Source organism: Dermacentor variabilis, unplaced genomic scaffold, assembly GCF_050947875.1.
Source record: "Dermacentor variabilis isolate Ectoservices unplaced genomic scaffold, ASM5094787v1 scaffold_14, whole genome shotgun sequence".
Classification (NCBI taxonomy): domain Eukaryota; kingdom Metazoa; phylum Arthropoda; class Arachnida; order Ixodida; family Ixodidae; genus Dermacentor; species Dermacentor variabilis.
The window spans coordinates 13,555,381-13,570,334 of NW_027460302.1; the positions used below are offsets into that span (position 1 = coordinate 13,555,381).

Below are 14,954 nucleotides of genomic sequence, written 5' to 3' on the forward strand. Positions count from 1 at the left end.
GGACTTGAACCCAGGACCACCGCCTTTCCGGGGCAGCCGCTCTACTATCTGAGCTAACCAGGCAGCTAGGAGATGGCAGGGCGAAGTCGAATTTGTCGACAACACGAAGCAAAGTCAAGTGTTTGACGTAGTAATTCTACGGAATCCCGCAAGGTGAAGGAACCCGTATGGGTTTCCTTCGTAGCCATTGCTACGAACGGGTGGATGTCTGATTTTCTCTTTATTCAGGTTTAGCAGGTGTGGCCATGGTTGAAGTGCAGTGCAAGGTCAAGAAAACCTCTATGAGCAGAACCCTGGTAAAGGAGACCCTGGGAAAACTAGTGGGAAGCCTGTTGAACATCTGGTTGACCCACTTGCTGGCTCCATCAGGCAAAGTATGATAAAGAGAAGGATATCATCAACATATCAGAAGGTTTTTACATATAAACACTGTGCTAAGGTCATAACATGCCAACACGTCTTAGTGCGCAGGCTATGCAGGACCAACTACATATACCTTCTGTTTGGACATTGCTCATTGTAACTAACCAGGATGGAGTGGAAAAAAAACGAACAGCAGCTCCATTAATTTGGTTTCACTGGTATCAACAATGTTTTGTAAGTGTACATTGCCATACTCCCCAATGCCTTCTTGGGTGACATCAGCAAGGACCAGCTTGAGGCAAGGGGTAAAGACATCTTTATAAGCTAAAAATGCATGCATGCATGGAGAGCACATTGTGTCCAAAAAGTAGGCACTTCACGGGGGCACTGGAGAAGGAACAGATTATGAACAGTGGGCAAAGACAAGCTACTAAACACCCAACACTGTTGCCATGTAACAACCTCTGAAACAATCCCTCTTAAGGAGGAAATCATCTTTGAATCCATAAAGAGGGCAGATGGGCAAAGCCCCTTCAGTAATGCTGCCAGCTTCAAAAGCCCACTTTGCACATCCTGAATGCTTCCTTCTTATGACTTTGCTGGGTGCAAGCATTCTACTGTCCAAAAGCTGTCATTGAGAGCACTGTTGGTTTGGTGGCAATACAGTTCAGAAGTGATTGCAACAAACCTCCCATCCTAGTTGGCCTGGATGCTCATGGTGCTTATGAAGCAGCACCATGAGGCAAGCAAGGTGAACGGATGCCTCCAAGCCCTTGTTCGTTTATCACACTGTTCTGTTAATAACAACCATGAGACTTTAAACCAACAAGCTCAAGTTCAGCACTCGCGTGGTTACTGCGGAGGATCCATAAAAAGCACAAAAACAGAAAACTCAAGGGAAAGGCTAAAGCACCATTTAACACTTAGTATTGCTTCAGCCCACCCCCTGGTGCCTGGAAGAAAAAAAAAAGTCTGACAACTTCCAAATCTGAAATATCCAGCCCTTTCAGCATGGCTGAACTAATAGTGGCGATTGAAACTTCAAAGCAACGAAAAACACCTGGTCCCGATGGTATTCCTTATGAGGTTTTCAAGAACATTGAAGGAGCAGCTCTCAACGCACTTCTTCAGGCTATTAATAAAGTATGGGAGACTGGAAACATTCCACCTGATTGGAAGCATTCAATTGTTGTCGCGATTCCGAAACCAGGAAAGTCTCCAAATAGCCTGCAGTCTTTACGCCCAATTTCGCTAACCTCAACTGTCTGCAAGCTCGCCACACGTTTCCTGGTGGCTTGAACGCCACAATAAATATCATCCTGCTCAAATTTGATTCCATTCTTACTTGGGAACTGAAGACTGACTTTCTATCTTATCAGACGATGTTTTACAGGTTTCACCACACAGTCACGCTGTGCGCACGGTAGTAGCAACAGACATAACGAAAGCTTATGACAATATAGACCATGCAATCATTACAGCCAACCTCATCGACCTGGGACTTCCACCGTGGGTGATAAGATTCATCTACTCATTCCTTCAGAATCGCACATTTGCGATTAGAGTAGATGGAAGGCAAGAAAGATACTTCACATCGAGCAGAGGAGTCCCACAAGGTTCGGTTTTGGCTCCTCTTCTCTTCAACGTTGCTCTAATACCTCTAGCCTGGCAACTACATCGGATTCCAAACAGGAGGTTCTTAATCTATGCGGATGCCATCACTTTGTGGTCCGTGCATGAAGATATATCTAGACAAACTCAACAGCTTCAAGAAGCCCTTGATGTTCTGAACAACTACGCTCGGAAAGTAGGGTTGGACATTTCCGCCCAAAAATCAAGCTATGTTGTGGTGGCCAACAAGAAAGGACGCACAAGTAATCACGCAGCACCCCTTTACATTTAGACTGGGCGCAGTGACTATCCCTGAGGCTTCTGAGGTCCGCATACTGGGTCTCGATATTCACCACTCCAGCAGTGGTGCACACTGGCTCCGTAAAACCAGACAGAGTTCGACAAAAACACTTCACCTTATTCGTCGCATTGCAGCAAAAGCAGCTGGAGCTCGTACTGACGTAGCTCGACGGTTGGTGCGTGCAGTCTTGCAGCCACGAATTTTATATCAGGCACAATTTCAACGGCTGACTTTGGTACAGCTGGCACAGTTGGAGATGATTAATTGCGATGCTATGTGCACAATCGCAGCACTGCCCCGCATCACTCCGATACCAACCTTACAGGAACATGGCCAGCTCAACACAATTACAGAGCTAATTTTGCAACGTGAAATAAAAAAGCAACTTATTCCGGCTGTCGCCGCGTTGCATGCTCATTTTCAATGCGGCTCTCGGATTGACAATCAGCCCTATCCAATGCCTCCCTGGGAATTCACCAGCATCACAACTAATAAGCCAACAAAGTTACGACGCAGCGATACAACAGGTATTACTGACGAACACAATATCCTCGATGCATCACGCGCTAACACCTTCAAAGTCCATATGGATGCTGCCATTCTCCCAGACGGTGGAAGGACATCATTCCTGAGTACACCGCATAATTTCATCAGCGGCCACGAGTGCTATTTATCTACGGAAGCTAGCGCTCTAGTAATGGAACTTCAAGCCATCCACAACGCTGTGCAAGATGCGACATCTAAGCTGCCTACCATCAAGCAACTAGATTTTTTCACAGATTTTTAGCGGCTATTCAAGAACTCAAGAAAATTGATAAGGCGATGGAAATCTGCGAGACAATACACACTATGAATAGTAAAACAGCTACTTGCATCAAGTACACTGGATTCAAGGCCATTCAGAGAACCTTCACAACATTGCTGCTGACCAGCAGGCACATTGCCCTCCTAATCCTGATCTTCCGCCTATTCTGCTCCCAGCTCAACCCCTTAACTCGCTCCGAGCCCGTGAAAATTTTCTCGGGCAGGACACACGCGCTCTTATCCGACCGTGTGTCTGCTCCCTCCCCCTTCACCTTACTAGGGCGGAGGAAGTTGTGCTTAGGAGGCTTCGGGCCGGGGTGGCCTTTACACCGGCCGTTATCTCAAGGTGGAACTGGCCGCATTTACCACTGGGTGCTACGTGTCCATACTGCTCCGTTCCTGTGATGGAAGCAGATACATACCACCTAATATGGTCATGTACTGGTTTAAAATCGGAACGCTTGCGTCTCCTACTGCAAGCCGGCCTCCGCTACAGTGTGACAACCAGCTATGACCGCTGGATACATGACAACAGATTCCACAAAACACTGCTTCAATTCATACACAACACAGGCCTCACAGCACACATATAGTACACATATACGCATGAAGAATTACGCCTTAAGGGCAAGTCTTTATCGCAATTAAAAAAAAAGTGAACCTGCTGTGTGTTAGCGTCGTAAACTTCATACTAGGCACGGAGCTAGCACCCCACAATCCCGCGACAGCCGCGAATGAGACCAAGACGGGAGCACATGTCTGTGAACGCGCAAACGGAGCCCCTAAGCGACTCTGCTCCTCCGCCACCCCAGCTGCACGGCTGCACCACTCGTTTCAAGCACAGCACACCAAACACACATTCAGCGCTGAACAGTGGGCGGTCGACGCAGTCGCATATACATGACTTGCAGCGAGCAGCACATCCCTCGATGTCTGTTAAGCAAAGTCGGACACGGCGACGCCACATCGCGGTTCGCAAAACTTCGCTGCCGAGGCGCTAGGCCACTTCGATATTTCAATTGTCACCACCGCCGGGTTCTCAAGAAAGCACGGGTCACACAACGCAGATTCTGTACCGCAAGAGTTCACCGAGGCCAAAGCCGCGCTGCCACACCGCCACTACTCACGGCTTTCCGCCAAGTAACACAGAACCTACAACCAACACACAAGCAACGCACGCACAATCACATTAGCAATGTTGAACAACGCGCGGTGCAGAGAGCGATCACGCCGAGGACGAACATGCCACGGCGCCGCTCGGCGCCAGCATCGCGCCTTCTCAAAAATACCTAAACGATGCTGTCCCTAGGCACCTAGGATCAGGTCACGTGAGGGATTTTTGTACGACAAATAGACGTACGCTCGTTTTGCCCATCTCTACCATAGAATAAAGAAACAACAAACAAACTACCGTAAACGAACATGCCACCACAGAAAGGGCCACGGCGTTACTCGGCGCCATGCGCCTTCTCAAAAATCCCTAAATGATCCTGTCCCTAGGTACCTAGGATCAGGTCACGTGAGGGATTTATGTACGACTCAGACACACGCCTCGCGAAGCACGTTGTGCGACCATGCTGTCGAGAAACTGCGTCGATGAGTTTCAAAAGTTTGTGCTGGGCCATCGAAATCAGCTAGAGACATCAGGAATACCGCAGCATTTCTGGCCGACCTTACACTGGAAGCTTCAAGAAAGTGTGAGTCAAATGTGGCTTTTTAAAGTCTTCTTGTTCTTTTCCCGCGCTGCGCTGTTTGATGGTTGCGCGGATCAGTTTATGATATGTTGCGCACCACGCGTGTGCGTGTTTTCCTGTTTTGCAGGTCTTCGACGCTGGCGAGACGTTTCAGATTGTGCAGGTATGTAAATTAATCGTGCGTTTGCTTTTAGAATTCCTGCTATGAGTGTGCGACTGGATTTTTATGCGACCTTTCGTACGCGCGATCTTACGTTTTAGGTGTCATCGGTGGCAGTGCAGTTCCGCGGAGCTTTGTCAGTTTTATCATGCGTCTTGTGTTTCTTCAGCAGGAAAACAGCGCCATGCGAAGTGACAAACAGCGCTTTCTAGGCATCGTGCGCTAAAATAACTGTGGTATGAAATCATTAAGACAGGCATGATCTTTTTTTTTTTTTTTTTTTTTGCAAGGATTCAAGTTAACGAGAAATGCAGGTGCACGGGCGCGTCGTGTATACTGTGGAACGGCACAAAAGATCAGTCGTGCACGCTCATGTCCGTGTATTCACCACAGTGGCGAAATCATAAGAAAGTAGTTCACAACCATACTGAACACAGCGCAATGTCAGGTGGCTGGTACCTGCTTTTGCGAGTGCATGAGGTCATTCTCGCGACGCCCAGTTTGTTGATGTCACGAAGTGACTGCGACCAGAGCGAAAGATTATTGCATCTCTTAGTATTTAGATGCTGCTGAAGACGGCACTGGTTTCAGTAGTACTGATGTTTCAGTTAGTTCATAGTTATAATACATTCAATGATCTGAAGATATTAATACACATGTACACCACAAGCACTGCTGGTTACACTTCGCACTGATTGCGATCTGTTAACATCTGCATGTGAGCCAGGGTCTAATACTTTCTGTTGCATGGCCAGACAGTGTGACTTGCATAACTGTATTCACAATGCAAAATAATTTCTGAGCCACACAGCTGCAGCTGTCAGCCATGCTTGTAGTGCTAGTGTGTTTGTGTCACCGTTGACTTTAGCAGCATCAGGGGGCATGGACTCACCACGCCTGAAGTTCATTATACATAGTTTTGACACATGTTACTTCCAGTCCATTCTGTGAGCATGTCAGCCAGTGCCTGGTAACTGGTTGTACATAGCTACTCGCGCTTGTTTGATCCATGTTCCTGCTCACAACATGCTGATCCGCACAATTTTTACTGCTGCTGAAGAAGTAACATTGTCAAGAAGCCAAACTATGCAGAACCAGACATATACAGGTAATCAGTGTTTACCAAAAGTGATAACGGGAGTACAATCATGCAATGCTGTTGGAAAAAAGTGCCTGTGGCTATTTTGGATAAATTGGAATCATTTCTGGAAAATGTATTAATTCTTTCCATATATAAGAAATGGACTCATAGTTGGTGGCAGTGGAAGGCATGAAGACAAAGAACGAAAGGCGACAAACACGGTGCAAGTGCCTTGTTATCTCGTTTTAGTTCTTGCATTACCCCCAACCAGGAATGTAAACTAATTTGCCCATTTTCCTGCTCTGCTGAACACATTGAGATATTAAACCAAAGCTAATATGGACCTAACTGGTTTATGCCCAGTAACGGCAGTCATGCTGTTACACACGGTACACATGGTATACACATGGAATATTCACTGCACGCCTAAATGTTGTGGGGCTGCTTGTGCTTCACAACACAAAATATTCGCCCTGATGGAAAGCAGCAAACACATGATTTAAAACTTATGTTTCCCACAGATGCACACTTGCAGACAAAAAAAAAGTTTGCACGCGTGGTTGAACCTGCGCTACAAGGAATCCATGGGGGAACAGAGAAGCTTGAATAATGAAGCAAATAAGATTTCACTATCGCTTGCAAAGGAACAAAAATGGTTTGATTTACTCATCGTGCTGAGAATGTGGTGAGACCTGATTGCAGCTGCTTCAGTGTTCCATTTCTGACCAGAAGTAATTGTGAACGTACAACAATTTGCAGACAGCACCTGTTAATTACACCAGCAATTACAGACAACACTTAGTAATTATAATCATATCCACATACATTGTGGCTGGCAGCACCTCTGGGTCTGAAGTTGCAGCTGCACCAACAATTAGTTTGCATGGGTCCACACGATCGCACATTTCGCCTTTTTGTTTAGTGAGCCCACATTAGCTCCACAAGCCTGTCCATGCATGAAGAACAAAATTTAGTATTTCTAACTTATGCCATTGCGCAGCTACTTAGACTGCAAATGTGTTGCATGTATGTGTCGTAGCGTGAAGAAAACATGTAGCAATACAAGCCTGGTACCTAGCAATTAAGTATAAACCCCATCAAGCGATCTTACATGCGACAACTGATGCGATGGAGATGGCTCTCGCGATTGCTCGTCGCCTACAAGTCATAATCCATGCAAACAAAGACAAGCGACGTTTCCCCGATGTTACTGGTAGGAGGGCAGCAAATACGTGTCAAAACTGGCTTTATTAATTTAAGTTGATGTGTTTTACTGTAAAAAGCAGAATAATGTATTTCTGAAGGTCTTGGAGTAAGTTCTTATCCTTGCACACATAAAAATTCAATCGTTTGCTCGTTCCGTGTGACAGTCTGTAGTACTTGAGTGATGTACGTCAAGTTCCGGCTTTGCACTATTAGCTAGTCTCTCATAGCAATCCCATGCAATGAGCGACGAATTCTGGATTTCCAGAACCGAGCAATCGAGCAACAAGACCAAGCAATCTGTTCAAGCGGCGGCCCGTTTCATCACTCGAAGCCGTCACGCATCATTGTCGCACACAAAATTGCTGTCATGGGGTTTAGCTTTTATGTACAATGTCTGCTAGAGCAGACAACGGAGGTGACATCCCATGCAAATGATGTATGGGTATCATTAGGCAGCTGCGGGCACTTATCTAGCCAACTTTTCCTTAGATCTGATTATATATATATGACAGGAATGTGCTGCACATTATCATGCACTGAAAATGACATACCTAACATCATTCATTCTCTGAAACACAAGTGTGCCCCTGGCCCGGAAATTGTTACCCCACAGGGGCGTCTGCGTCAGCAGGTGTTTGGAGTGTTGCGACACCACATAGCTCAGCACATGAGGGTTCGACCCTGCCACGTGTAGCCATGCGTGGCTTAGCCAGGTTGGGCTCGGTGGTTACCGTTGTCGCTGAATTTTCCAATTTTTGCTTCCAGTAGTCGATGGAGAAGCATAGCGTTCTGTCTTTCTTTTTTACAAGAATGACCGGAGATGACCATGAGCTCTTGGAAGGTTCGATAACGCCGTCTTCAAGCATCTCTTTTACTTATGTACGAATCGCTTTGCATTCTTTCGCCGACACGCGGTAGGGCTGCTGGCGTATCAGGTGTGCGTTGTCGCATGTGATGATCCTGCGCTTTGCGATTGAAGCCTGGCGTACCTTAGACAAACTTGTGTAACATGCTCTGAATTCAAGCAAAAGCTTGCACAGTGCGGCCTGGTTGTCTTGCGATAGCCCTGAATTAATTTCGATGTTACCCAGTGATTTGTCAACCATCCCCACTGCTTCAGAGGCAAAACATTCAGCCGTGTTCTCTATTTCGTCTGCAAATGCAATCGAAGTACTGCAGAAAGGGTGTCAATGCTCGTTACTGAAGTTAGTGACAAGCAACAGAGAACAGGCATCAATAAGCTGTAGCACACTCCTAGCCGCACAAATACCTTGCGTCGGTAGATGTGATAAGTTACTTTCTGTGATCACTTCGTCGTCACGCATTCCACCACACATAACTTTGATGCTGACACTAGCTCGTGGAGGAAGCATAACGCTTTCGATGGAAACACGAAGGGCGTTGTCATGTCGGTTGTCGTCATACCCGTTGATTGTTTGGTTGGCTGAGAAGGCCACTCTGCCTCCTCATGGGTCAATAACACCGCTGTATTCTTGCAGAGAGTCAACCCCGAGAATGACGTCACGGGAGCATTCCCGTAGGACAAGACAGCTGGCCATGAATGTCGATCCTCTAATCCAAACTTTAGTCGTGCAGGTTCCCAGCGGAGTAACGACATGACCACCAGCCGTCTGAATCTGCGAGCCATGCGAAGGAGTAATTACTTTCTTCAGTAACATCACCATCTTCCCACTTAAGATAGAAAAGTCCGTACCGGTATCCACTAAAAGGCTAACCGTGTAACCGTCGATCACCACTGGTATGTCAAGTGAAAGCCGGTTATTCTGTTCAGCTCCGTGAGGCTTATAGCACGTGAAAAATACAAGGACGAAAGGAAGACGTGACACACACAGGTGCTAACTTGCAACAGTCTTTATTTCGAGCAAGGGACCCATACATATATACAACTTTCTCGCGTACATCATCATACATGCGCTGTTTGCCAAAATTTCTTACACACCATTGCGCAGATAAGCTAACTCTGCGGGAAAGGACAATTGATGGTTTTGACACATAGTTATCCCCAAGCCTATCAATCATTTCTGCTTCTATAATTTCACGAGTTAACCTTCCTCAGGCTCTTCCCACAATGGAGCAGTCTCTGTATGCTGGAGCACACGTCGAGTGGTCATCATCATCCACCCTGGCAACAGCGCACTTGCAATGCCTGCATCATACAGAGACTGCTCCATTGTGGGAAGAGCCTGAGGAAGGTTAACTTGCGAAATTATAGAAGCAGAAATTATTGATAGGCTTGGGGATAACTGTGTGTCAAAACCATCAGTTGCCGTTTCACGCAAAGAGTTAGCTTACCTGCGCAATGGTGTGTAAGAAATTTTTGCAAACAGCGCATGTATGATGATGTATGCGAAAAAGTTGTATATGTGTATGGGTCCCTTGCTCGAAATAAAAAGTGTTGCAAGTTAGCGCCTGTGTGTGTCACGTCTTGCTTTTGTCCTTGTTTTTTTCGCGCTCTATAAGCCTCATGATGTCTTACCAACAAGCCCAAATCACTGCATTACATCTGTTCAGCTGCAGTTGACGCTGCTGCAGCTGCGGTGCCTGTCCTTGTTCGTGTCCATCGGAAATCTTCAGCACGTCGACTGCCAGCAGCCTTGCCCCCAAAGGTCGCTGTAGTTAGTTTTCCCAGTGGGGACTTGGCAATCATGCACTTGAATATCGCCAGGGCGGTGGTGAAAATCGCCTTGGCGATGGCTAGCATGACTGTTGTCCGGTAGGCGGTGGCCTGCGCTGCTGAGCCAGATAATGTTTAATATCCTGGGGTCGTTAGCCAGGTCGGGGTGGCGGCGAGTAGGCAGAAAAGCCTAGCTACCCGAGGCATCAGCATGGGCATTGGTGGTATGAACGATCTGCCTCACTGGAGTGGAAGCATAGAGGACGGTGGTCCGGTGTGCGCCAAACATACGACTTCTGAGGGGTCATGCCTCGATCATCGGCATAATGCACTGGCTGCTCTGGCTGAAGCAAAACAGGAGGAGTGGCAGGCAGAAACGCTAGAGGTGTGCATTCTGCGATGTACTGTCCCGGTTGGGCTGGTGAAAGTGCAACCAGATGAGCGGCGTGAACAAACAGTGGGGGTGACAAAGCAGGGAGTTTCAGGGCTTCTGCAAAGGTCGCACGGCAGTGTTCATTCGGTGTGCGCACAGTGTTAGCAAGAGGAAAGAGCAGGCAGGAGTAGCGCGTGCACTTCTTTCTTGTCCTTCCTGCCTCTGCTTTTGCACTGTCCCCACTACTGCAGGGGGCAATATGATAAAGAATAAAACAAAGAGCTCCTTTTGAAGGTTGTTTAGATTAGTCTGGGATGTAACTCGCCAAACAAGAACACAGTAGTGCGTATGAGAATTAATTAAAAGAAAAGTAGAGTTGACGTTTAAAGTGTGTAGTTAACAAGGTGGAGGTCATGATGTGTTTCCGGCACTTGGTTACTATAAGCAAAAATGGCGATGCCCATGCATATACAATGTGGTGGTATTTTACGCAATTTTAGTGCAAAACAATCATATTTGAGCACATTGTGGAACACGCTAACCTTGTGCGAGTAGGTAATATGCAGGGTTATATTCCGGCAAATTTTGTTGATGCGGGACTGTAGTACAGCGACATTTCATTGCTGAGAGGCACGAAATGCATTGAATCCTATGGGTGTTCACTGGGGATACAAATATATTTTGTTATTTCGTTGTTGCGGGATTTTGTTACCACAGGTTTTGACTGTACTACCAAACAACAATGCTTCATACTAGTATGTAGTGCTCTGCTGGAGGTGTATTATTTGGAGGTGGGCTGGGTACCACCATGTTGTTTGGCCCCTGTTGTACCTCTCCTGGTCAGGTGGAGGAATGCAGTGATGACGATGGTGGTGATGCCAAAAGCTGCGACGACTCAGCAGGTCCAGATGAGGTCATGGACATTGCTGAGCAGGGTGACAAGAAAGACGAGGCGAAGAACTACTCCAGCAGTGTGATCGTCATACGGGAGGAAGGAGTCCATTGTCAGGATTCAGAACAGTGAGTGTTATCATGGTACTGAGATTTCGCTATCTCCCCATAAGCTCACACCACCACGAAATTACAACATAGGAAGAATAAAGTATAAATGCAGGCATTAAACTTCAATGCAGTGTCTTTTAAGAGCAAGCGTTAGTTTAGAGCCAACTCCAATTACCTAATTCAAGTGCGTTCAAACCTATGTGTAACAAATGTAGAAATAATAAATTATTGGAAATAATTGTGGAATGTTTGACGGTTTCACACCTGCAATAACAGCAGCGAGCCTGTGGCCCCATGAAACCTGCTGTCACATGCCTTATTAGTTATTGCACACTGAAACATAAAAACATGCTTTATTGTTTCAGTGTGCAATAACTAATAAGGCATGTGAAATCAAGAATCGGACGGAAACCTGTCTAGTCAGGACATGACAACAGTTTAAAGGGGGCACCGACCATGAACATTTATAAAAGGGAAATATCTTCTGGCTTCCCTGTGGGATCTGAAATATCTTTCTCTTTTGTAAACTTGTGGGGTTGGTGTCCACTTCTAACTTGTCATTCAAGATTTTTCATATAACTTATGGCAAACTTGACGTGTCAAATTGTGATTACATACAAGGGAAAAGTGTTGAAAACGGGAGGCTTCTCTTTTAAAAGGCCCCTCACCAGGCCTGGTCATTTTGAGCTGACATGCACAGAGCATACAATGCAAGCTAACAATCTGGTTTGCAAAGAATTACATCGCTACACGCCACAGAATGGTCTGAAATTTCAATCTGAATGGCGTTTGCCTTTCCCTCACGGCGACCGCACTTCAAGCCGGGCAGTGACGTCCTCGTGTCCCTGTGCCTACGTGCTCGTGTCCGCAGTGTGACATCGCTCGTAGCGACACGTGACTTAGATAATTATTCAACGCATCATCTGTTGCTTGAATCGACGAATTGAAGTTTAGAAAAATAATCAAACATAGAAACAAAATGTCTGTGTGTTTTTGTTTTATTTCATACCGAAGCAAGAGAGATGTACTTCCGCTTCGTCTGCTTGTTCCCACGGTTCTGCAGTCATGTGTGCAAGTAACGAAACTATGCCATTTTCTCGTTTCGGGACCTCGGTTAACCCCCTCTCTTCTCGTTTATTACATAACGAGGGTCTTGAATCCGGCAACATTGATGCCTTCAGGTAGCATGTGTGGGTTTACTGACCAGTTGCCTTCACCCAAAAAGATCACATTCTCGTGACGCCTGCGGCAAAAAGGACGTTCCACATACACCGCCAAGGTATGTGAGTGGTGGCGCTGGCTAACACTCCCAGGGTTCTACTAGGACACATAAATACCCAAGAAAGTGGATTGGGAAACAGCGCCGCAGTAGCTCAATTGGTAGAGCACTGCACACAAAATGCGAAGGTTGTGGGTTCGGTTCCCACCTGCGGTAAGTTGTTTTTTCATCCACTTTACTTTCCATTAACTTATCGTTTCTTTATTTCATTTATTAAGGACAAGTAATTTCCCCTATGTTGTCCTTGGTGTCAGTGTTTGTTGGCTTCTTATGATATGATTAAATAAGCTAAATAAGACAGGCTTTTTCAGGAAGAAATGGTGTTTTGAATCCTGGCTCCTGATATAAAGAATTTTTTTTCTTGTATGGCCTACCACCTTAAGCGTATCTTTAATGGCATATCTATGCATAAGGGAGAACATAGGGAAGGCGGGAGATGGAAATTCAACACGATGGAGCAAAACGAGAACAAGGTGAAAGTAGGAGCCAACGTTTCGACAAGTGCACTTGTCTTCTTCAAGGCGACATATGCTCTCCTCGCCACAGTATACCGTATTTACACGATTGTAAGTCGACCCCCCCATATCGTGTGACAGGAAAAAAGAAAAGAGCATACCCAAGGGCGCATTCGATAATGAAAATTTATTAGTAGCTGACATGGTCAGTTTACAGCAGTTTGCTATAGGTAACGAGGCACTGGAAGTGATAAGAGAATACATCTACATAGGGCAGGTAGTGACTGCGGATCCGGATCATGAGACTCAAATACAGTCAACGACTGAATTTTTGGACGCCCAAATTTTTGGACGCCCAAATTTTCGGACATGCCTGATGTTTCGGACGTCTTCGCGGCACTGCCATGAGCCCCATAGAATCAATGTATAAGGACATCTGAAGTTTCAGACGCTCGAACCCCCCGCTGTCCAATTTTCCGGACTTTTTGACGCGACAGAAGGTCCTTTGGCTCATCGCGCAGCGCCCTTGCGAAAGAAATTGACTCGCAGCCAAAGCATATCACCGCTTTGAACCACAGCTAGCCGAATCTAGCCGTCACACACCGATTTGGTCTGGCCATGCTGGCTACGTTCATCGCTGCACTTCCGCCTCCGGCGGAGTTTCCGGAGTGGCGCCATCTCGTTTGTTTGCGCAGGCCACGTTTTGGCTAGCGTGGTGTGTGGTTATGTTGTTGTGTCAAGTGTTCACTGCGATGCTAAGCTTAGGTGCTTCGACGCTCGTATGCGAACTCCACTGTTCCCAACTTGAGGATTTTGCTTGCCTTCGATGGCCCCCACTCCGTCTTTGTCGTCCTCGCCGATGGCATCGAAGTGCGGTACCGTCGTTTAGTACCGGCGCAGAACTGACTGACGAGGAAATAGTCCGTCAGGTTGTGGGGGATTCAGAAGACTCCGATGTTGAAAATGAGGAGCCAATGCCTGCGCCGCCTACAAGCGCCGAGTTGACGCGAGCACTGTTGGCTTTTTCATTGGTGTACAGTGCTGACATGACCCTTGCTCAGATCGAGGTGAATATGATTGCATGCAACCGGAACGCCGCCCAAACAACAATCAATAAGTTCTTCAAGCCACTGCAGCAATAACACCGGCTGCCCGACGATGCACATGACCATAATAAACCGGCAGCCGGCTGTATACAGAGTTTTTGAACAACTCTTTTTATAGCCACTTCACTGATGCTTTGGCAGGGTTTCGGAAGCCTGGTACTTCGCCCTTTACCTCTAGATCCGAGAAAAAAAGAAAAACAAGTGCGTTTTTTTGCATGCATTCATTTTTTCGGACTGCCTGAATTTTCGGACATTTTTACGTTCCCTAGAGGGTCCGAAAAATCGGTTGTTGACTGTAATCAGAATAAGAATGGGCTGGGGTGCGTTTGGCAGCTATTCTCAGATCATGAACAGCAGGTTGCCATTATCCCTCAAGAGAAAAATGTATAACCAGCTGTGTCTTACCAGTACTCAAGTACGGGGTAGAAACCTGGAGGCTTAGGACAAGGGTTCTACTTAAATTGAGGATGACGCAACGAGCTATGGAAAGAAGAATAATGGCTGTAGCGTTAAGGGATAAGAAAAGAGCAGATTGGGTGAGGGAACAAACGCGAGTTAATGACATCTTAGTTGAAATCAAATCCCGGCCACGGCGGCCGCATTTCGATGGGGGTGAAATGCGAAAACACCCGTGTGCTTAGATTTAAGTGCACGTTAAAGAACCCCAGGTGGTCAAAATTTCCGGAGTCCTCCACTACGGCGTGCCTCATAATCAGAAAGTGGTTTTGGCACATAAAACCCCAAATATTATTATTATTATTAGTTGAAATCAAGAAAAAGAAATGGGGCATGGGCAGGACATGTAATGAGGGGGGAAGATAACCGATGGTCATTAAGGGTTACGGACTGGATTCCAAGGGAAGGGAAGCGTAGCAGGGGGTGGC

The 14,954-nt window shown here is 46.5% G+C and overlaps 1 protein-coding gene and 1 non-coding gene across 7 annotated transcripts in view; both read left to right on the top strand.

Annotated features, from left to right (window-relative positions):
• The first annotated feature begins 4,322 nt into the window (after nt 1–4,322).
• TTLL12 (Tubulin tyrosine ligase-like 12) overlaps nt 4,323–14,954 on the top strand; it is a 386,517-nt gene continuing 375,885 nt past the window's right edge. For 2 of the 6 annotated variants that reach the window (XM_075677908.1, XM_075677909.1), the window contains exons 1-3: nt 4,328–4,776; nt 4,901–4,936; nt 11,073–11,248. In XM_075677908.1, the coding sequence (XP_075534023.1) occupies nt 4,654–4,776; nt 4,901–4,936; nt 11,073–11,248 (335 nt within the window). In that variant the 5' untranslated portion in view covers nt 4,328–4,653. Of the gene's footprint in view, nt 4,777–4,900; nt 4,937–11,072; nt 11,249–14,954 lie in introns of all 6 variants that reach the window. The other 4 variants (XM_075677907.1, XM_075677910.1, XM_075677905.1 and 1 more) reach the window with 4 other exon arrangements.
• TRNAL-CAA (transfer RNA leucine (anticodon CAA)) lies at nt 12,593–12,665 on the top strand. The gene has a single exon. It is a non-coding gene; the product is annotated as a tRNA-Leu (tRNA).